The sequence below is a fragment of the Neodiprion fabricii genome, chromosome 6 (genome assembly GCF_021155785.1).
Source record: "Neodiprion fabricii isolate iyNeoFabr1 chromosome 6, iyNeoFabr1.1, whole genome shotgun sequence".
NCBI lineage: Eukaryota > Metazoa > Arthropoda > Insecta > Hymenoptera > Diprionidae > Neodiprion > Neodiprion fabricii.
Genome location: NC_060244.1, coordinates 12,992,138 through 13,017,376, shown reverse-complemented (window position 1 = coordinate 13,017,376; position 25,239 = coordinate 12,992,138). Strand labels below are relative to the sequence as shown.

The 25,239-nt window shown below is 39.9% G+C and overlaps 1 protein-coding gene and 1 long non-coding RNA gene across 5 annotated transcripts in view; one reads left to right on the top strand and one right to left on the bottom strand.

The window, feature by feature from the left end:
• The window catches only part of LOC124185018 (dipeptidase 1-like), a 1,685,273-nt gene that overhangs the window by 702,043 nt on the left and 957,991 nt on the right, over positions 1-25,239 (bottom strand). For all 4 annotated transcript variants that reach the window (XM_046575303.1, XM_046575304.1, XM_046575306.1 and 1 more), the window contains exon 8: positions 5,277-5,346. In XM_046575303.1, coding sequence (XP_046431259.1) covers positions 5,277-5,346 — 70 coding nt within the window. The remainder of the gene's footprint in view (positions 1-5,276; positions 5,347-25,239) is intronic.
• The window catches only part of LOC124185031, a 238,943-nt gene that overhangs the window by 133,931 nt on the left and 79,773 nt on the right, over positions 1-25,239 (top strand). The window lies entirely within an intron of this gene.

Genomic DNA, 25,239 nt, shown 5'->3' with positions numbered 1-25,239 from the left:
CAGAAATCTAGAGCTCTTGATTTATGATCATACAGTATATTGTTACGCCCTGACGTACTGCCTTGGCGTACCTTTTTCAAAATTCCATTTCATTTCATTTCTTTAATTATTTCATTACAATCTCATATTCTAATAAGGTCACGTACAGTCCTCGGCATCCGCTGACATTGTATCTTATTTGCTGACACCAGGAATTGCGCTATAAAATTACTGACCTAGTAGCAACGGCGCTCAGCCCGGGAATATCTCTCTTTTTAAGTCAAAATTATCATCAATAATTAGGATAAACCTTTGGAACCACCAAATTAAAATAGATTATTTGTTAAGATGTGTGGATGTATGCGTGAGAATTATCTTAAGATACCTTCTGTTAACATCTTGTACGTATAAGTGACGAGATTGAGAATCATCGGAATACCATCGAATGGCGCGAACTAACGCTGACCGTGTAGATTTGGACACCGGGAGGTCGCCCCCGCACTTAATTGGCTAATTACTGTTGCAACTTGTTGCAACTGCAGATTTTTCCCTATTAATACCCTCTGGCCCAAGCAGCCATGTCTTACGTCTGTCAAGTCGCGAAGTGCGTGGACGTAAACCCGGATTAGCCCTCTCGAGCAATAGTAGCGTTCGGAAAATCTTAGTTGTGACCGGCCTAAAGTCTCGCGCTAATTCGTCAAATTCGAGCATTCAGTTATTCTATTAGCTGCAAGAGACTCACTTTCTTCTACATTTCCATCTTTTCTGTTCTTCACTAAATCTCATCTTTTCTGTGAATAGACATTTTTATGATATTCCATTTTCCATAATTAAATTGAGTTCGGCCCTGATTCAATCGAATCAGGTAATCTTAAATATAATTCTAAATCTAAAAGACTAAGTGACCGACGTTCAACACCGTTCGATTGATCAACTCTTCCAAACTTCAGGTGAGGCCCCTGGTCCAGCAATCTACCGACGCAGACCGATACGATCCGACGGCTCTCAATCTCGTCGACCGATTCACCTAAAGCTAAGTCAATCCGAGTGTTAATCTTCGAAATTAAACGAATTCTTGTTTCACCTTTATAATCAAAATCTACTTCAATAATTTTCATTCAAAATCAAGTCTAGAATTGGTGGCTAGCTTCACTACCCCCAATTAAATCGTACTTATTGTTTCCAAGAATTAACGAATAAGACTTAACCATTATATATATATATAATTGATTCAAGATAATCTAAAAAGAGAGATACAATCCAATAATCACGACCAGATAGTTAACCATCGTCCAGAGTAGATGTTCCTGGTACCAAATAATAATATCCTTTAGAATATTATAACACACGATTTGTATGAACTTGAACACTTTATAAATTATTATTTTCGGCTCATATACAGAAACAGAATATACTTCATCTTTTACCAGTTAAATCATATTAAACATTTATTTTGAACGACCTTCTTCCCACTTTCTTTATTATAAAATTGCCTCAACAATTTAAACAAACCTCACAGACCTGTACAGGACTATAGCAACACGATCCTACAAATTACCGGCTTATCGAAAGGTAGGTCTTCTCTTAGTTTTAATAATTATTCATTGTCGTTACGTGGGAGCTTGATTATTCAGTTAATCATTAACTACCACCGCTCAGTACACCCTCACCCCCACGTAACAATATCTTCTTCGTATTTCGTACACTCATTTGGAGGTGGCACAGGCTGGACACAGATTGTGTCCCTTGTTCTATCAAAATAAATGAATATTCAATTTTTAACATAGTTCATGAGGATTTTTTTCCAAATAATGTAATACGATGCAATATCTTGTTCATAGTCCTTTGAACATCACCTTGTAAGAAGGATATTTGGAAAGAATCCTTGTGTTGTAGGAATCGTTATGAAATTTGTGGTTTTCAATTCGTGCCACTGAATAACTTCTGCGTTTCCGGTTCTATTTCTAATCTGAGGGTGAGATTTTTTTTTTTAGACAATGCTAACATGAGATGCAGAAATAATTGCGGCGAATGGAGATTCACAAGCCTTCAGTCTTAGCGTAGGACCCCGTGAAGAGCGTGAAATTGAACTTGGTTTTAGACTATTGATAAATTGCAGGATAATTCTCTGATCCAGACAAGTAATAAAAAAGTTAGCGAGTGAGTAAATCCTATAGCAGACGAAGTGATTATTTGCAAGGCAACGTGAACTAGTGAGTCAATGCATTCTTTACACCTTACTGAGGTTCCACGAGACCGAAGCACGTGTGATAACTACAACTAACTAGCCAGATGACACCGTCAACTAAGATTAACTTTGAAAACATTTTCAACTGAAGTTATTTAACATTTCTAGATTTGGATTGGTTCAGTTTGCCTAGCAAAATTCAAACCTACAATCTAATTTAGGACTTCAAAGACTAGTTATCTGAGTTTAATGCCAAAGAGAGTAAAAGTAAGCTTCAAAATAAGATACCAAATTAAATGGCATAAAGTTTGAAAAACAATGCTGGTCAATAATAATGCTTGAATTACAATGGTGCACAGAATGATTCCTCGGTAGAACGAATTGGCAGCAACAGTTGAGTAACAAACTTATCGCTATTGGCTCAATCAAAGTAAAATGATGGGATATTCAGCCATTATCGTCTGTAGTATATCCCACTCTTCAATTTTGCCTCAACTGATGTTAAGAAGGTGGCGATGGCCTGATGAAATTTACTCTGGCACCTGATGTCTGACGGAACATCCAAGTTCGATGGTTATAATGATTGCACCGCTCGAGAAACCAGGATCCTTGCCACCTAAACGTTTCGACCATCAGGTAAGGCATAATTTTCCTCGTGTTAATCAAAGTTTAAACTTCGAGCCTGCTGAAAAAAAACGAATTTTATCATTGAATCCATGTTAAAATATTGTCATTGTCAAAGATCACGTAATTGGAAATTTACTTACATGCTTCGATGCCTGACAAATTCAGTCCCACTTTGACAATGAATTATTTCGTACCTGAAAATATTAGAAGCTATTATTATCAGACTGAATCTTTTGGTATTTTTGGATACAACTAATTTCCAATAAATGCACAAAACATAAATCTTTAGTGAGACGCATTTTTAATTTCATGTAAATAAAGAATCTGTTCACAATAAACATTGTTTCTACTCACTCACTTCTATTTGTCCAAACTCCCACTTGTTAATGACATTTCACATTAAATTTCAGATATTTTCTTTCAATAAATAACATCCAATTTCTGTATCGTTTGATATTTGCGTCGGTTGAATATTTTCTGATATCGACCACGGTATTGCTGAACGATAGTATTCTTAGACAATAACGCTACGTAAAAATAAACAGCAACATAACCTCAATCCGCAGTTTTATGCACGAGAGATTTACAGCTCTTGAGTCTTGTCTCATTTTGTGTACGTTGACCCCCTGCTCAGCAGATGAAACCATCGCCGCCGGGCGATTTCACCGACCAATGAGACTGAATTATTTGACGCATGCGCATTGTATGTATAGTTTCAAGAGATTGTCTCGGTATATTTGTGATATTCGGCAAATTCTGGATTATATTTAATTTATACAATAAATACAATTTTTGTTGTTATTACAATTATGTAATTCATAGCTAATAATATTATCATTGTTTGTGCAATTTTGTTAAAGGCACATAGCACAAGTACGGGTGAAAAACAAAAAATGTGCCTGCCAAGTACGTAGCTCTTGGAATGATGTTTCGATATCACTACACGAAAAGCGAGGTCCGACTTCACGACGTGTATGTGCGGGGAGGTCGTCCTTGGCATTTTGCCAGATTTCACGACAAAGATTGACGTCAAGTTTTTCATTATAATATAATTATGGTACTTCGCGGCTTTTTTACATTTCAGATGTTTTTGATTCGGATTTTAACTTCTACTGCACAGTACTCAGCCGGGATGCCACCGCTTATCGTTAAATACGCCATCTTATTTATCAGTCATACGATTATCGAAGCTAAGGAAAGCTTCAAAAAGCTGATGCTCTCCCTGATCGTGATGTCAACTCTCAGGCTGATGTAGGAGCTGCTTTTCCACTAAGGGATGCTGAGATCAAGATCAACATCAGGTTGAACAACCACCCCTGCACGCTGCTGCGCCTCACGAAGATAAGAGCAAAAGAGACAGGCTATAAGTACACTTAGTTTAGTCAAGGTGCAGTCAAAGTTCGCAAGCAGGATGGTGAAAAGGTCGTTTCTATCACTAAAAGTCAGGACCTGGAAAAATTCTTTGGCAGGCTACAGCTGGATGTCGAAGCCTCTAAAGAGACCTCTGCTTCCAATGTATCCTTCACTTCAACAGTGGCATTCGTCTCGCTGCGAAGAGTCTGCATCAAGGGGCAGTTGGTAGTGAAAGACGAGGATGGTAGCGAGTATGAAACTGACTATGATGTTTAGCCTCTGTGGCATCTTCATGATTTGGAAGTTGTAATTCCGCAACTGTTTCACCACCGCCCTCTACATTCTATACGTTGCGCTATACTTTATCACCGCTTAAGTATTTTTCTGCAGCTCTTGATTCTGCACGGGACGCCTTCTACGAGCATGTCATCTTTAATTCCGCTTTTTCATCGTCAGCCAAGTTTGCAGCGTCCACATCATGCAGTTCTTCAGTTGCTATTAATTATCGTCTCCGTACTACTTCAAGCCATAGGCAAGTACGTTCGTATGGCCTAACAATTCAAGCGCGTGTCATTTCAATTCGGATTCTATGTTAGCGCATAAAATTATATTCGTACCGAATTAGCATTGCGTCCCGAGTATTGCCTCATATCGGTTTCAGAAACGTATGTTGTCATCGAAGTACGGAATTTCATGGTAGAACTAGATGGTTACAGAATCATACGCCGGGATGCTTGTCGAATCAACCCTCCTCAAATTCGTGACAGCTCCTTCCGATACGCATATCAGAGTAAAAATATAATTTTTCAAAATCTTATCGAAATTCCAATGGAAAGCTTCACTTACGCATCATGTCGGTACAGATTGAATTACCCCAAAAACTTCACGTTTCAGCTCGTATAAAAGTCTTACAAGTGAACATAATAATTTATAAATGTTTTGTTGAGAAACGGTTCGAATGTTTTTTTTTTTTTTAGAAGTGGCATTCAATTAAAAATTTCATACTGATTACTGCAATACGCTGATATTCACGATAGAGGCTTTGGTACAATTTACGAAGCGGATAAACTGAATTGTAGGTGATATCGATCGTATATAAATTTTTAGGTCCGTAGAAATAAGTTCTTACCTTTCCGAATTCACTTAGTCCAGGAGCGTTCTCTTGAGTATCGTTCGCTTCCCCAACAGAACAGATTGCCCTGCCAGAAAAAACAGTTATTAGAATGATAAACACTTGCTGTCCAGAGAAATGAAAGAATTTTATGCATCGCAATATTCAAGTAACGGCAAATTGATTTATTCGAGTTATCTGAAAGAAGTATGGAAAACTGAATACTCTATATTTCAGCTAATTTCACGATCGCTTGCGGTTTGTTCATAAATACAAGTTGACAACGTATGGCTAAGACCAGCATGTTGGATGTCAGCATTTTTATTGATAATGTTTATTCGAAAAAATCAATTGTTATCAGAAGGCTCTTTGATGTGGTGGGCACTTGAATTTGGAGTCACACTACTCGATTCAACATCAAATTGGTATCAATTGTCATTCAGTTCATCGAGGAATATTATTGACCAATGAGTTAAAATAGAAGATCAATCATCGGTTTAGATTTGTTGAACATGCCAACTTGTTACAGAAGCCTGTTCAACTACTATATACGTATAGACACCGTCCATTCGCGAGCTACGCATGCGCCGCCCACTCACTTGCAACTCATAAAGGGTATACCGTATACTTCTCAACAGTTGCATTGGGTGAGAAATCTGACTTTTATCGAAAAAGTGTGTGACGTTGCACCATAACATGCACATCACAATAAACCCCAAACTCACGGAGCGGAGCCGGACAGGCCAGAGAGCAGCCGTACAGGACTGAAGGCGCGGAACGCGCACCTGCGACGGCAGTCTACCACGAACTGCGCACCCGTGAACACAACTGATCGGATCAAGACAAGCTAGACGACCACCACATCCAAAACCAAAGGAGCGACCAAAGCTGCAATCTGCAGGTCAGAACGGCGCTTATTACCACCCCCCTCCCTTACCTGAAAACCTCACCCATCTGTCTTCGCCTTCCCCAACACCACTCTCACACACACATACACACACCCCCTCTCCCAACACACCCGCGCACATACGCGCACGCTCGCACCCCTGATGGAATCCGGCTAAGCTAATTTCAAGTAACCGCCATACAGCTCGGGCGAGTCCGGCTGCAACGAGGGACCCGATCGACCCTTTTGTTAATTATAGATAAGTGGACGACCAAAATACAGGCAATTCTTGATGTCTTCGAACGTGTCAGCTCTACTCTTCTTTGCCCCCCCACTCCGCTTCTCACCATTCATCATCCGCCCCTTTCATACCGATCGCCGGTCGTTACAAATTATTTCTGCCAAGTACGACATTCTTAAAAAAAAAAAAGGAACAAATATAATACAGCAACATCATTTGTAAGACCACACTAAACTGGGCAGTAAAAGATATTCGATGAATGAAATATCCATAGATTGAAAATTGACAAGAAGAAATCGTAATTAAATTACAGTTATATTATTGAAAACCTCTTTACTGTTAGTTTCGATGTTGTAAAAGTTTGGAAGTTTATTCAATACAATGGATAATCTTCTAGTTTATACAAAATTGTATTTTCAGTTCCTCGCTACAATTTTTTTATTGTCAACGTGTTGTAGACTCTTTTTTAAGTAGTGCACATCAACACTTAATCTGAATGTTTCACTTAGATGATCTAATTTGGCGTTCAGAAGTTATACACAGTGGTAAACATTCTATACAGTAAAAATCAAAAAAAGCGTAAATTTTGTAATGCTCGATATATGTATATGAGATAAAAATTTGCAAGAATACCGACATTATCTACTTTGCCGTATGGTATTAAAAAAAACAAATATTAAATAGATTAAAAAAGATGAGGTTCAACCTTGGGCTGAATAAGCATGAAGATTCAGATTTGCGATTTCGGCGAATACTTATCACATAATATAAAATACACAAGGTCTGCGGGTGACAAATCAGAAACGCAGCGAATATCTTGGGCCTCGTATTTGATTGAACATATCACATTTCAGTCAAACTATTCTTATTCGAAATATTTGATATGATCAATGAAAATGTACGTGTGCCACTTGGAGAAATACCGAAATCATTCAAGACTATATTGAAGGAAATACATGGTCCATATTGTTTGGAATAGTAAATTTGAAATCACCATCGACGAGTCGATCCTCCGCAGAGACAAAAGACATTAGGCAACATCATATCGTCGTGTGTCACTAATCATATCAATCACAGTTCGAGTACAATGACATGAGTGATGAGGTAAACGTTCTCCCAGAAAAACACCGCGTCATCCTCCACCTAATAGTATATGCGCGGGTGTGGAACTAAAAAAGTGCAGGAAACTAAGAAAAAAATTAAGAAAAATTCTTCCACTGATTTGAAAGAATGTCACATTCACTTCCATTTACAGCTAGTTGGACACATTGTTCTTCCCTGTATCACAAATTCCGAGAGCCCTCAAATCGCAGGGTGATCTCCTGCCGATTTCGATCATTTAAGGGCGTTGACTAGATAGAAAGCGCGGGCTACTCCGCTTCCCGCGTTAACCGTGGCGAGAGAGAGAGAGTAAAGAAACAAGTGAGACGGAGCAGCCGAGCTGTCGCCGGAGTGGGGCGGGTGACGCGGCTAGACTCCACCACCCCTCACGGGCATTCGGTTTCAAATACTTTTAAACAGCTCAGTGTATCGCGCTCGGCACGACGCAGCACCTGATGAATAATAGAAAAAAAAGTAGACTCCTTTCAGATTCCACTTGAAAAATTTACTAGTAGTACAGAATTTAATAAGGAAGCCGAAACTATTTTTTTTCATAATTCAAAAACTTGTCATTTGTTCGCTATTTGTTGACAGCTTCCTCGACCGAGCCGCGTGGAAGGAGTTGATCGCTGTGGTGTCAAAGATAAGAATTGATGTTGTTATATATACACCTTATTTATTCATTTACTATTTACATATATATACAAGTCAGTCAATAATTTGGTTTCCAAGCGATGGAAGGGATTGCCGTGGTTCTATGGCACCGTGGTGGAGGCTGAAGTGATGATGAGCAGCGACGAATAGGTGCTGTGCTTGGTGGCGGCGTATAATGACTCTCTGGTGAGCTAGGCGGCGTTGGAGGACGGCGATTTTCTGGTTCGGTCGTTGGCAGTGACGGTTTCCACTCGCTGTCAGATGGTGTTGTCTGAGTGGCTGTTGACGTGTAGGTGGGTGGTGATTCCACGAACGGAGAAACCGATGCCGGGATGCTGCGATTGTAGCTCGGAGAGGTGACCCTGGCTCGTCGGATGTCCCACAGAGATAACAGGATGCTGGGTGGCCTTGTCAGAGGCCTTGAAGAGAGGTCCACAGGTTGTAGTACCCAAGGAGCTGGGGGATTGAGGGAACTTGCCCTTTTGGCTGGTCTGGCTGGTGCCAGGTTGAATGACTCAGTCATGCAGTGATCCAAAAACCCTGCTTGCTGTTCAGCAACTGTCGCGTACTGGTGGTGTAGCATGACGGTGGATGTCGTAATTTATGGCTCAATTTCGGCGAGACGGAAGTTGACCTGCCAATCGGTGAGATCGGTGGTCTCTTATCTCAGCCGCGGCTCCACCTCAACAGCGGGAGACCACGTGAGCTGATTGCAGGACGCGCTCGGCTGCGTGGGCGGCGTGAGCGGCGCGTGTGACGTGGTGAGTGCTTTCTTCTGTGGCGCGCGACTGGAAAGCGTGAAACGCTTGTTGCGGTGCGTGAATTGTGCGGCGCGCGACCGACAAGTTGGTTTCACAAGGTTGTTGTGAACATCATTAATGAGGTAAAAATCGTCAAACATCTGAATTGTTTATAAAAATTGGGATTTTCAATAATGTTCAACATTGCAATTTTTTCTTATAAAAACTTATTCGTTCGCTTCCGAATGCACTGAAAATGATGTCTGTACGTCGAATAGAACCGGATACATGCGCGCTCCTTTTGCATCAAAATTGAATGATTGTCTTGTAACTTACGAAAACAAACATTATTTCGGACGAACACCAAAATGCGTATCGATTCTTTGTACCTTTATTTGGAGTGAAAAAAAGTATGAATAGATTGAAAAAATACGAGGTCATTTTTTGATTTACGTGACGTAGAATTTCTTATACGTATGTTGATATAAATATACATTCTTAATATTTCAACGAAAATTATATTCACCGGCGACCGTATTTCTCTGCAATGCGATCACGTGACTGGTAATAGTCCAATAGCCGGTATTCATAGTCAGGTTCGATTTGCAGGACTGTCTTGAGCCAGCTCAAAGCATAGCTTGATTGGCTGAGAGCTGTTCCTAATACAGTCTCGAAAATAATACGTAACTATTTATGAATACCGGCCAGACGTGGTCACAGGTCATTTCAAATTGAAAATAGCAACGAATAGCTGTTAGCAAATTCATGATATAACAACGAAAATATCATCAATCTCCCAGGTCTCACCACGTGGAGGTCGCTATCAAACAGAGACCCACCTAACCCGTCCGTACCTCCCGAACATGATCGGGTTTGCATCAAACAAATTCAAAATGATAAAAAATAATATAAAATGGTTAAAGTAAAATTAAACTCGTTTCAACTTAACAAACATAATCACGAAATCTGTATGAAAAGGATCTCATAGAAATTGAATTGAAACAGTATAAGTGAAACATGACAGTAATCTTGATCGATAAAATTGATATCATAATAAGGCATCGAGCATTGTATACGTTATATGGCTGAATAAATTCTCTAAAAAGCGCAAACTATGAAACGTAGTATGTCACGAGTGCAGGTCACAGATAGTAATGAAAAAATAGGCTACAGAATATTGACATAATATATAGGTATACACGCAGTTTGGTCAGACTACAGAAAGTATTTCTGGAATGAATAATCAGATATATAATTATAACGATATGACTAACAAATTTTTGGCACAGTAATACACATAACTAACTAAACATAGATCACAGAAATATTGCACGTAAGCCGTATACAAAGCTATTATATTCATGTACTGTAACCAATTTTCAGGTGAGGGTAAAACGAAGAAACAAGATAATTGGTTACCCTACGGCGCAGTCACTAACCTGAATAATCAGATATAGAGAGAGATAATAAAAGAGAAAGATATGATTGTTGGGCGCCGGATGCACATGCGTAAAAAAAAATAGATAATTAGAGAAAAAGATAAAGGTAAAGGTAAAGGTAATAGATAAAGGTAAGGTCAGGTTCTACGACGGTTTTGCACAGCTTGCTCAGTATAGACAAGATGATGGCAGAGGGGAGAGGTCGAATCCAATAGACAAAATAAGAAACAGGTGAAGCAGAAATAGTATCGAATATATTGATTCAGAAGCGATAAATTTTAATAACAAGCAAACAACTGCAGAGATTGAGATACCCTTGAAATAGATGCGATAATTAATATTTTCAGCCAGAGAAAAGTTAAGCGAGAGATTTAACAAATAACGGAACGTTTTCCGAATAAGCGCGAGGTATGTGTAGGCTCGCGATACTATGATTCGAGGTAATAACTAACACAATTTTATAATGAATAGGCAAAACAGAAAGAGATATACGGTACCTAAATTAAGCATGGATCAAGTAAACCATAAAATAGGAGAAGCGATTATAAAACACATGTAAAATACAAAATTTGTAATAGTTATCACATTACCAGAATTATCAGAAATATGCAAAGACAGGGAATTATGAATTACAAAGTAAATTCAAGGCAACAGGTCAAGTAGAAAATTATTATAAAATATAAGTACTAACAGATAAAACGTAGTCTCTAGTTTGCGGTAAGCGCGAGAAGAAAGAAAGGTAATACGCGGTACGATAAAAGATAATTCAAGATGAGGCAAATAATATCCTAGAAGATTCATATGCAACATACGACAAACCAAAGAGACTACGGACAACTACGATCAGCGATATTAGCGAAGAAAATAGTGAAAAAGATGGTATGCGATACGGCACAATACTCCAATGTCAAATGAACGACGAGCGGGACCACGCGGCGATGTAAGATCGCTCATGCGGTACACTCACTAAGATAAATCAATCAACGGTAATCAGAGAAAATATAGCGAAATAGCAATGCTCAATAACTAAGATAAGAATTGATCATTTAAGAAAACGCGCTGCTATACAGCGATATTAGACATTCAGCTATTCTAGGAGAGAACAATAACAAAATAAAGCAATAGTCACTAACAATGCGTAAGTAATAGTTAACCAGTCGCAACGTAACTTGCAATAAGAACTAGAAAGTGATAAGATAAGAAATAGTAGAGAATAAGGTACGAGCCCAGGTGGCTCACGCAGACCAACTGCAAGAGAGAGAGAGAGAGATAAAGGTAAAGTTACGATATATTGCAAGTAATCTCGTGGCTTCACAAAATAGAAAAGGAACCTCACTTACGTGAAAGAAGATCTAACAGGTACTAGAGAATGCGATACGATAGCGGTACGACGAACTTTGGTAGCGATAACAAGAACACGTCTGCTATTACCGAAAACTGAAGGTAGAGTTAACAAGAGCACATCTGCTATTAATGAAACTGAAAGTAGAGTTAACAAAAGCATGTCTGCTATTAGCGATAACTAAACGTAGAGTGACGAGACTAGCGGTGATCCTGATCCTCGTCGAGCTGCTGTCACGTGATTCTTCCTCAAATTTGCGGTATTCTAATATAATCCCTCGCTGCTAGTTTTTCTTCTTCCGCGACGACAGGTATCGAGGCATCGGGACGTCGGAAGGTGGTCAGAGATGTTTTCCCTCAGCTGTGCGGTATCGTTGGTGAGAGGGGAGGTCGTACTGCTTATGTGTTGCGACATTGAGGTGTGCGACAATATTACGTCACCGGTCCTTTGGACTTGCGACCGACTGTACTTCACTCCTTGCTTTACTGGTACTCCCCGTTGTAGCTATTTCGTCGGCGCTGCATCCCGGCCCTCGCTCATTGAAGCCCTCATGCCGGAACGATCTGGTGGTGATGGCCCTCAACCCGGATCCCCACACTATACCCACCAGATCCACGTGGTCAGCGTATCATAGCCTATTCCACGCCGCAGTCCTTCGATAGGACGGTTCGTGAAGAGAAAACCGTCCTCCATTTGACAGACAACGACTTAGTAGGTGTTAGGGTCGGTTCAGCTCCAGGCTGATAAGTATCGTCGATGGGAGGCTTTGTTGTGTTTTTGAAGCACAGCCCTGTACGCCGCCTGACGATGCATCCGAGCGGTATAAGCATTCATTCGTGGTTCGGCTCCTGGCCGATAAGTCTTAAATAGTTGGAGGTACTATTTGTGCATCACGCACGACCCTGTTCGACAACTAGATAGGCATCCATCGGGAGTGGTTTCAGCGGTATTCGTTCGTCTGTAGTCGGTGGTGGTCGAGGTTGAGCTGGTACGTGACCCCTGTCAGGCAGTGTCCTGGTATCTTGACGCGAAGTTCTCGTAGATGGTTCTCGTAGAGCATTACAGAATTAGAAAATAGCATAAGATTAGCTTAGTAAAGAGAATTCAACTGAAGATAATTAGTCGTTCATTTTTGGAGTATTGGCCTCAGACGTACTTTCGTTATTTTTTGCGATATTTGTACCTAGGGAAGTGCGATAGTTAAACAAAGTGACGGGGCACGAAATACCACGTCACAGTACACATGTACATATATTTATATTACAGTTTTTTGTCGTCTGTTGGTCATGAATTCACTGTTTCTTGAGGGGGTTCGCGGATTGAGAGTTGTCGGGCGCGTCTAGAATCTACGGTATCTCGGGTAACAAACAAAAGTGAAAGAAATCTGCTAATTTATTCTCCATTTTTTCGGTCCAGAATTTATTGTCACGTTTCATTTTATCAAAAATCAATCCCTTTGGCGTCCAAACTATAAAATAGCACTACTTCCTATTCTTAATGTGTAGAAGACCTTGGACCTGATACATGTAATTATGAGAAAGCTCTAACTTGGCTTTTCCAGCGATGGCTTTTGTCTCAAATATTAATTCTGTATGAGATGTAAATTTGAAAAACCGGTGATTTTGAAAAATTAACGACGGAGCCAGGAATCGAACCTGGTATCCGGAGATGCTTGACCGGAGCCTTACTCCACTAGAATTGAATAATTGAATTTTCTCGTAACTAATGATACTGCATATCCGCATATCATTTATTAGACGGCTTTGACCGTCTTGCGTGCTTCCCATCAGAAGCGTAAGATTCCAACATGTAAACATTCATCTACATACATTCTTACATCAGGTGCTCCAGAGACGAAAACTTTCTATTCATTAATTCTGTATCCCAAAAATCTATCGAGCGAGCGTGGCGAGCGAGCAAAATTTTTAAATGTTCAGGCGAAATCCCACAAAAAGTACTGATATCCCCAAAAAGCACCTCTGGTGCAAAAACCTTTCGCCAAGTATATTATTGTGACAGCCACCCACAAAACAGTCACCTACAAAACTGTCATTAAATCAGATACTACTGCCTATAACTAATGATGACAAAAAAAAAATGAAATCAAAATTGAAATTAAAAAAAAAAAAAAAGTTTTTATTGAAAAAAAAAAAATTGGAGATAGTGGTACATGGCGTGCCTTTTTAAAACAAGCACAAAAAAAAACAAGTCGAGCTATAATAATGTTGTAATGGCAATATAAGCATGGGCCCGCCAAGTACCACGTACTCCAATTGTTTATATTTTTTTATCAATTTTTTTTTTTTTTTTGAATTTCAATTTTGATTTCAATTTATTTTTTTTTTTTTTTGTCATCATTGGTTATAGTATATCAAAATCATCATTAGTTTATAAATAAATCGTACTTGGCAATAGTATCTGATTTGATGACAGTTTCGTAGGTGGCATTTTTGTAGGTAATGTATGCAGGTATTATTACCCCAGAATTACGACAAGTTCATTTCTAAAATCAAAACGGGCGTATTTTAGTGGCCTAATACATACGCGCCGTATTTACTTCGAATGGGAAATTCTGCCAGATACCTTGTAATTTTACCTTGGATACTTAGGTAATCACAATAAGTGATGAGAATATTCCTTATGATCGACAAGGTGTAAACACTAATGCAAATTGCCGAATAGTGATTTTGATCATTTAACCTGAACACGTAATAAATTGATCACATATTTTAGCGGCTCATGCAAACCGGGCTAGTACCACACGTCACAATGCATTCTAGTTTATATTTTCGTATGTATAAAAAACTTAAGAATGAATTTATACTGCTATTATGAACAGCAATATCAGCTCTTGAAAGTACCTTCTTAGATTGAAGCCCTGCGATTGTTCATACTCAAGTGATTGATTTTCGAAGTCGGAGAGAATGCGACATCAATCATATAAATAATTCGATTTACCTAATTTTTTCCTGAAATTTGCCAAAATCTTTATGCCAGGTCGTTTCTCCTTCTTCAAAGACAGGTTCCTTCTCTTTTTAGCCATCACGGGAATAAATACTAACTCGAAATAATAAAAAACACGGTAGAAGAACACAAGCAAAAATAAAAGCGCGAAACACTATCCACTTGCCGAGCGACGAGGATTCGAAAGAGCGGAATTGTAGCGGGGGGGTTTGAGTCTACTCTCCTCGCCTGTAATTTGCATAGTTGCCGGCCAACGCGGTCGTGGCGCTAGCAGCCGCCCGCCTTTTGCGCGAAAAATTTGCTGTTCTATGCTTCGTGATTTTCCTTCTCATTTCCTCATTTTTGAAGATAATTAGGTTCTCAGGGAGTCATTTTGAAGATAAAGAATAGATCTGTGTCGCCTGTTTTGCCGAATTTCTAAAACAAATTCACTGTCCGCTGTGTCTCACTTCAAAGATAACCTACTTTAAAGTACGTTTTTCGCAAATCTGAAAGCGAAATCAAAAATTTGGCAAAACAGGCGACACAGATCTATTCTTTATCTTCAAAATGACCCCCTAAGAACCCGATTTTCTTCAAAAATGAGGAAATGAGAAGGAAAATCGTGAGTCTCTGATCGCGCGCGCTTTTCGAGGCATAGGCAACGCCCTTAACTCGATTCTACGGTTCAATCTGGCAGTTTCCGGTACAATACGGTTATTTTCACAAAACAAGGCTAAAGCCGTCAACTCCTATACAATATATCTCTGAACCCCTCAAATCGCAGAGTGATTTCCGGTCGATTTCGGTTATAATTTACCTCGATTCTACGATCCAATCTTGCTATTTCCGGTACAATACGATAGTTTTGACGAAACAAGGGTGGAGCCGTTGAATCTTGCTTGACAAAGTAGTATAGATACGTGAGTTCTGGACCACAAAATGGCGGAGTACAGGCAGAGTAGCCTCAATTACCACCTCACCGACGGTCGGTATGTTACCCATAAGCCTTACCTGATATAGTGTTACCGACGGTGGCGTAATCACAGATGCCGTCGCCTGTATTTTAGTTCGATTTGACCGACAGACAGTTTGACAATGAGATTTTTGTGTTGTCTGATAAGCAACCATTTTAAATTTTTTGCTTCCGGATAAGCAGACATTGTATCGACGGAATTGTTACCGATAAGAGCATTGACATAGATGGCGCCATTAGTCGCTGTTCGACCGATTGGCTCTGTTGTGCGCCGAATATCCACCGCAAAATGGTGTTACCTCTGACCTTACCGGCAGTTGGTGTTACTGGGCAGAAGTGTTGCTGCAGGTTTGTCGCATGTGGTGCCACTCCATTATGGATCAATCGATGTTCTATCGCTCGACTCTGCGTTGTTTCCAATGTTCGCCGCAATATGGCTACTTTCTATCATGTGGTTGGGTGAAATATAACGTTTCAAAAGATAACTGTTGAATATTTTGAATAAATGTTTTTTATTCATCAGCAAGTACATCCTGTCTTCAGTTTATACGTGATAATGGTAATGGATCAGCTTATTTCAAATCAAGCAAATAACCATACATGTATTTTCTTTATTGGCGCAATGATAATTGAACATCTCATTCCAAAAGTGACTAACACAAATTTCTTTACCGTGCCACTAATCGGGCTGTACTCAACAATTCGATCGTGCAAGATCTTGCAATAGGCTGCAGTGTTTGCGGAAAATTTCACGCTTGCTGCAAATTCCAATCGAGTATCCGCCGGTCCAGTTTTCAACAACTTGCTTTATAAATTCACGCTCCGATAGCAAAAGTTCAGCTTCTTTGTTGAGATGGGCAGTTCGAAACCGGATGTACATGTCATAGAGAATGGTGTACTGATTATTGGATGTATCAAGATTCGAATTTCCGTAGGGATAACACTGCAAGTTGAGGAAGAGTTCCTTCATGACGCTGCTGATACCAACATTTTTATTCCAATTAATCTCCACACCGTTCAACTCGTAGCAAACTTCGTCAAACAAATGACAAACAGCCATATTGATCAATTTCGCAGTCGCCACCGCAGTCACACCATCACCCTTTGTAATTTTTCCGTGAATGTGAGGAGAGCTTTTACTAGGCAGTAGACACAAGTCTTGATGTGAAACAACAATATGGATGCTATCGTTATTCTGGAAGGTGAATAATGCAAATGGCTGATGAGCATAAATCTCAGAATGCGCCATCGATTCGTTAAATGCCTCTGGATTCTGTATTCTTATTATTTCTTCCATGATAACACGGACACAATGCAGCAAACACGAATTCGTCTTTTCCAAAATTTCCACGTAATAGAAGACCTAGACTCCGGAGAAACCAAACGTTCAAAGGTGTCAGCCCTGTTGGAGAGGTAAGCTTTACCAGAGGTGCTGGACAACTGATGATTTTTGACCATACCTTCTCGCTTTCATAACTGTTGTCCGACTTTTGCGTCCCAAACATGATTCCGATTACTTAAGAGATTTTACGTTTAAGCGCACAGTTATCGTTTCTCCATGAAAATTAATTTACTCGTCGTCTTGATAGACTATTCTCAGCTGTAAATGGTGTAGTGACTGTGTGGTGATTGATAGATTAATGACGTTAGCAGGCACTTTAACACTCTTATATCCTGATGGAACGGTAGGGAAAAATTCATGAATCGTGTGAGCTCGACGCTCGTTTATGTACGCTCCTGTGGTGATGTTACACTCAACGCGTAAAGTATTCACCTTTAGTATGGCCACCGGTAATTCTGATTTATAAGTGATGTCTCGTGCGAGCTCGGCCATTTTAAATCCCGATAATAGACCGATGAAATCCTTGGGTTTGAAGAGTACTTCTTGATTGCATGTGACTTCACTGTTCTGCTCGTTGTCGTTGGCTTTCAGACTTAAATTGATGTCAGAGATAGCTTTTCGTGGGTATCGTGATGACTTCTCTGTTGTTTTTCGCTCGGTCCCGGTAAAATTTATTACATTACTCATGATAATTAGGTATTGAATTGAATGTCAGGAACTTGCCGAGTCCTAGAACATAGTTTTTCTCTGATGATAACTGAATTGGGGTAGAATATTGAGCATCCAGCACGGATGATGTGCCCGGCGGTGTCAACGTCAAAGATTCTGACATGACTGATACTTGCTCATGTGGCACTCGTCTTTTTATAGCTATCTGCTGTAAAAATTAAGGCATAAGTGGCCACAAATCACAGTATCATATTCCTGATACCACTTATGATTGTATTTCACGCTACCAACACCGAGATACTTCATCAAATCCTTAGGCGGTTTCAAATCACTGTAACTATCGAAATACACAACGTGATCGCCATTTTCTTTGTACGCAACCCAATGTTACGTCCTCCAGACTTCTTATTCCTTTCCCACACTCTTAGTTACCTTACGCTCTGTAGTCTACTCTTATCGTCCGCGAGTCAGCAGATTCTTCTGTAACTCGCGGCTAGCTTGCCTTCTACATCCCGCTGAACTAGGCGGATCCATCCTAGCGCTCAAGCAAGACACCTATCCTTCTAAACCAAGACCATCTCTTTTTCCTTCGACCGACTCCGTTGCTTTGTCTACTAATAAACAATCGTATACTGGAAATCGTTGACCTTCCCTTAATATCAATCGCTTTCTATCCCATTCACTTCTGCACTGGGAGTAGTAGCACGCGAGTGCATAGTCGACGTGAACGGACCCTACAATAGCCAAATAACACCTTGGCTGGGCGTGGAGTAAGCTCCGATTACCGCTCATCGGAGTCTACGCAATCTACCCCGTAACATCAATATGTTCCTGGACCGTTTTTATCATTAACCCTTTTGGCCCGATTGGTGACTGTAGTCACCCAACGCCCGACGCTCGCCTGTCCGAGCGGTGACTATAGTCACTCAACGCCCGACGCTCGCTCTGTACGAGCGGTGACCATGGTAACCCAACATTTGACGCTTGTTATGTACGAACGGTGACCATGGTAACCCAACATTATGTTATAATTTTTTAAGCATTGTTCTTACGAGCGACTGCACTCGCTCTGCGTAAGATAGCGTGGTATTGTGCGTCTGACGGGCGCTTGCAGTTGTTCCGCAAGTACGGACGCCTGCCGCGACTGCTCGGTCAGCGGGGACGACGCGACGTAGAATGCGTCCGTACCGAAAGGGTTAAGATTATTAATTGCAGATTCTTGGATTTTTGATCGTGATTTCGGTCGATCATTCCGCATGAAAACGCCATGAAAATGTGAAATTGTCATATTTAAAGCTCGGTGTGGTAGCTTTGTTAGTTTTTCATCGGTTGTGAATACAGACTCATGCCGCTGCGGTAGGGGCTCAGATATAATCCCTTGCCAAGCGCAATCACCTTTATTGTTGCATTGTGCCGTTTGATTCGTTCAAACCATGTTTGTTGACGCTAGCTTTGTTGACCGTTTTAGCTGTACCCGCAGCACTACCCGCTGGATCCCCAGTAGCGCTTAGACCGGCCAGAATTGGAATGAGGAGTGGTAGGATGCTGGCAATTCTAACGCACAGGTATGAAGCGAGGCACACAAACATTCTTCCCAATCACCCGCACCCGCTAATGCCGACTCTACAACTCTATGACCTGGTCGTATGGTGACCTGTGCAGCTCTAATAATAGATTTGAGATTCACTGTCCTCTTCCACTCTTCACTCTTGCCACCTGTTATGGTTTTCTTCTTCTCAGCCGCTCCAAATTTCGACTGCTTCACAGCTACACCCGTTCCGATCCTAGATTTAGCTTTCATGGTATTGGTGACTCTCCAGGCTACCGCCTTTTTACCCACACTAGCGTTCTTGGCCAAGTCACGATTTCACGATTTCTCAGCGAGCACTCTGTCAGCAGGATTTCTTGCTGCCATATCTTGATTCTTTGCATATGCAATGTCGTGATCTTTACATTCAGCATCCAGTGGATTGATTTCCAGATCGCCACGAGCCAACCTCCTGGTCTATTTCGTTACGGGTCCGCCATACTGATACCATGGCACGTGCAATTCAATCTAGAGATGATTAATTATTTTATTCAACTAACCTCCACCGCGTCTCTTACGTGCGCACGTCTTCATAGTCGAGCAGCCATTAACGAGAGTTCCATAAAAGAATGAATTTATATGCTGTAATTTTAGTTATTGTTGACATGATAACCAAGCACCATGAGATTTTAAGATCAGCCTGATGAACCGCCTGTCGCGAATTTTTACGAAATGGTTCCGCGTAAAAAGAGGAAGATAAAAAAACGTCATCGAAAATTGCTGCCAAATACCATGAGAGCAATTTTTTGCGAACCATTCAATTACGGTAAAATTAATGCTCTCCTCTTACTCATCACTCACAGTAACGGATAGCGATTCCAAAATATCTATGTTTATTCGAAATCTCTTATCCAGCTAAAGTATCAATTTTTGCAAAAGTTACTAGAACCCGTATAGGGCGCGGGTTATTTCTCGTTTGGAGAGAACAAGGAGGTTGTGAAAACGGAAGATGCATCAGCATCAGCAGCAGCATATTAAACAAAAAATTGAAACGGAACCAACGGATGTTACAATGAAAAAAGAAGAAGAAAAAGATGACGAGAGTACTTGGGATGACGATGAGGATAATGGGAATATGTACGAGGGGAATTTCATGGATGCAAATGATGAAACACTGAAATTTAGTGAAACTTCCACTACAAGCACACCGGTGAAAAAAACAACTGATGCCGTGGCACGATATTTGAAAATGTTCAGCACAAGCAAAATGATTAATTTGGATACCAATATGGCGTTCGAAAGTTGACTAACGATATGATGATTGGTAATTCACGAATCAATTTCATCGATAATTTGATCAACGTCGGGAATAAAAGTAATGAGAGAGCGCCGGGATTACTTTAATTATTGTTTCAAAAATCCCTCGATGCATCGTACATGAATGACGCAGACAAGAATGATTACATAAAAATTGTAACGATGACAAATTCGCACCGGAAACGTTACCAAGCCTATGAAAGTCTTTGCGACGGTTCAAAAAGTGCAAAGTATAAAAATTTCACTGCACAACACGTCGGCTCGCCGAAAAAATCAGGTAAAGGCTTAACCGACTGTAATATTGCGCGACAGTAGAGGCAAGAAGTTGATTACGTATACTGGGATCACCCAAATGAAATTGTAGATCGTTTCCGACTACTCATGGTGTCGCAAGCTGCAGGTGATACCATCCATTTCAGCGAAATATTCGCTATCATAAAAGAGTTGCGGGAAGCTTGAATCGTTTATTAATGGCAGATTAATATAGAATCATCATTTGTTTAGTGACCGTCTAGTGATGAGCATGGACTCATTTGGGCGATATTCGGAGTGTGGTGGAGGTAAAAAATTTATTCGCGGACCTTCACGCGTTGGATTCAAAATAAACCCCGACAATCAGTATGATCTAGACGGTAAACGATTGTGTAACATAGCTGACACATAACAGCCCAATGATGCTGCTTCCCTCAAAGTTCTCAATAGTTTGGACGAAAAACATCACGAAAGAGTATCGCAAATCAGTGAGACCCTCAAACAGGTGAGCGAGCATAACAAGAATAATCGCAATCAGGCATTTAAGTTATTTGAGCCCACTTGGAAGCTTTATATTAAAGTGACGGCATTGGAACAAACCAGGAAAGAATCAGTTCAGTTTGAAGAGCAGAAGCGCATGAATTAAAGTTTGAAAAATTAGGTAGCACAGAGCGAGTGAAACAATGAAGACCACAATAGCGGATGAACTTCACCGACCCGCTCGGCGTAATTATTCGCGTCGGTTCGTAGATCTACGTGGACTGGATGATATCTGGCCAGCTGATCTCGTTGACATGACGGCATACAGTTTGTACAACAAGGGGTACAAATACCTGCTCTAAATCATCGATATATTTTCCAAGTACGCGTGAGTGGTGTCAAGAAAGTCCAAAAGTGGGAAAAATGTGACTGCTGCGATGAAATCTATACTGACGCAGAACCGTATACTCATACATCTACACGTTGTTCAAGGCAAAGAATTTCACAACAATGAATTCAAAGCACTCATGAAGTAGCACAATATTAACATGTATTCGACATTTAGCAACTTGAAGGCTTGGATATGTGAACGTTTCAATCGAAAATTGAAAAATAAAACGTAGGAGCGGTTTACTCCCCAAGGATCTTACAGGTGGATTAATATTTTGGGTGATTTGATGAATTCCTACAATAACACCAAGCATCGCACCATTCGGATGAAAGCGATGGATGTCAACACGGACAATGAAAAACAACTATATCGTAACGTATACAAGCCTCGGCAAATCAAACGAAGTGATCGGACGCGGAAATTCAATGTAGGTTATCGAGTTCGAATCAGCAAGTACAAGAATGTATTAAAAAAAAAGTTATACACTTGTTACGTGCGGAGCGGTCTCGCACGCGACGACTTAACCCTCTAGGTATCTATAGAGGTTTATATTTATTTTTACGTGGGTCAGGAGGTGATCGTCCTCTACAGGGCGATCCCGGGAATAGGGTTGGAGGATTCAATATTTATGTTTTTAGAAATTTTTATGATGGAACCAATTTTTAATGGAATCAAAATGAAGGAAAAGCAAGAGAAAATTCGAGACAAGGAAGCTTACAGAATGTTCTTAATCTAGTTGTTCCCACTCATTCAACTACTCACTTTTCGGTGGTTACAGTCCGAATGGCTCACGCTCTCACACGATTATACTCAATAGCAACACTCACATACGCTTATCGCTACACTTCTCTAAGGAGTTCGTGGCTCGAGGTTATGCACTTAATCTAACTTCATAAGACTCAGATCGCGACGCAGGAAGCCCTTCCAGCCGCGTATAGAATTAGAGTATTACACTCTAATCGTCGGTGTCGGAAAAAGGACTTATAAACTCTACACGCGGTAGCTTCGAAGGAGCCGGGTTCCGTTGATGTGGTTTTTCTAAGCGGTCTCTAACGGGACTGACTGCACTCGCTCGTCCGACACCCCTTGGAGCGTCGGGCGGCGAGCGAGGTTTTCGCTGAATTCACAATTTTGGAACAAAGGCTCGCCTCGCGACGATCATCCTTAAAGCGCGTGATCTCGCGATCGCCTCATCCCGGTGTTGATTACATCCGGGATCTGGCGGGCGCGAAGACGCTGACGTTGCTGACCGTCAATTACGCCGTTGCGTTTTGGTTGTGCCACGAAATGTTTTGTAGAGAATATTTTATATGGATTAACTAATGTATTTAAAGCTATGCTTCCTCGTCTCTAAAGCGATATTAATAATTATTGACATGATTATGATTATAGTCGGTGTAAATATGCGGCGCTCGTGACACATTCAATTGGATAACGGAAATATTCACCTTGAGCGAGGTGAAAAATACCAATCCACTCACCGATTATTAAGGTAGTAGTCCGGTGTGACGACCGAAATTTAGACGTTTTTTCATGATTTTTTTTTAAAAAGTGAATAAAATGCTATCGTTTTAAAGTTTTTACATGTTTTTATTGGTGTTTTGAAGTATATAAAAAAAATTTTTTAAAGTTAATTTTACATTAATTTGTTTAAAATTTTTGACGTCAATATGGAGTCCTCAAAGAAAAGATGAGTTGGTTCGGGGAAACACACAGCTTTCCAAAGTCATCTGAAATAAAAAATTCAAAGAGATTATTATTCTGTAGACTTCATTTTAGGTCCCGAACCTTAAATATACATAAAAATAAAAAAACAAAAACAAAATGGCGGACTTGTGAAAAAAGTTCTCAAAATCTAATTTTTTTTCTTCATAAATTGTTTAAATAAAATAGTTTATAATTAAAAAAATAAATGTTTTAAAGGTTCGGCATCTAGATATGTGTGTCTAGAATAACGGGTTAAATTTTTAGCTAAATCGGTTGAATAGTTTTGAGTCAGTGATTCCCCGAACTTTCGAAAACATGGTTTTGAGAAAAACGCTTTTAAAGTTTTGCCAACAGATTTTTTTCAATAAAATTATACTTACATTAATCAGCTATGCCTGGTGCATAGAGCAGTCCTTCCGTTTTCTCAAAGTTGTCATTTTCAGCAGCTTTTAGAGCTCTACGTAAAGTTCTGGCTTCTTTGGAGTTGGCTTTTTAAGCACAATATTAGCAACAGATTTGACAGCGACGCTTTCATACACACGATTTCATACACACTACGGCGCGCTCTCTTATTTTAGCTATAACTTTAAGAATAATTAAAATTTATGTCTGAAATTTTTATAGCATATTTTTAAGATGTTTTTCTTCCGAAAAATGTAAAAAAAAAATCGATTTTTTGAACCCGTCACACCGGGCTACTACCTTAAGATCATCTCATCAAAAGAAGCTTCTACGAGGAAGACCTCAGTAAAGTAAAATACGCTGACGGTTACCTTGTGGAAAAAGTATTACGCAAACGTAGGAATCAGCTATATGTGAAATGGTTGGGGTTTCACAATTTGCAAAATAGTTGGATAAATAAATCAGACATGTAGCATAATTGTCACGTATTTGCAGAACTACAATAAAAGATTTAACTATAGAAATATTTCTGCATTTGTTCTCCTTTGTAAACACATGTCATATCTATTACTTTGAAGATGATGATAATAATAATGATGATAATAACAACATTAACACACAATTTTCCATACGATTAATAGATATTTTATTTTTTGGGAACCTTTTCGTTTCTGGAAAACTTTTAGTTATTTATGGAAATTTTTTCTCAAGCGTTAATCAAATGGGCAAAAACATTGGAAAACTTTTTTCATTTTCTGACAACTTTTCTTCGGTAAACGAATAAACATACAGAATAATTGCTGAATATATTGATAGTAAATAAATAATTTTTGAATATATGAATTTTTCAATACATGGTATTCACATTTGAAACTTTGATCCGTCCAATATCGTATTGATGAAGAAACGTCTGTGCCTGATGAAGGATCGTGCAAGGTGTCTGACGCAAATATTTACAACGGTGCTATGCCTGCAGTTTCACACTATGGCTAGTTCATTGTCGGGCACCGGTAAACCCCCAAAGTACGGTGTCGGTCTGCCCAGGTATCAATTGCTGCTTGTCATCTTGCCAAGTCGGAGCCAATTTTTTCTGTACGATAGTGCTAACTTGGTGTTTCTTGCTACGTATTAGACATTGTGGTCGTGCCAACTCTTTGTAAGCCAACAGACAGCGCTTATAAACGTCAAAAATAATAGTGTTTAATGTTGAACTTTTGACACCATTGGCACGTTTGCTCACTTTGATGTCGTTGATGTATTTCTTTTATTCGTCACCCATGGTGGTGAATGTGTAAGGTTTCGCTCGTAACCCAATAAACTTCATCATTTTTCCGGTGTTTTCATCCTTCGTCAGGTCCAGACGTTTTTCGTTTTTGAGCAGAATACCGTACACATTGTCGGGAGGGTAGTCAAAAGTGTCAAACATTGCGTGGACATTACGTTTGAGGATATTATAGATATTTGGTATATTGAATTGGTAAATAAGGCTGTCAGTGTCGGTGTAGGGGGAAGTCCCGTAACGCCGGATGGCACCCAGTACCGATCACACGTCGTATATCCCAAAGTAAACA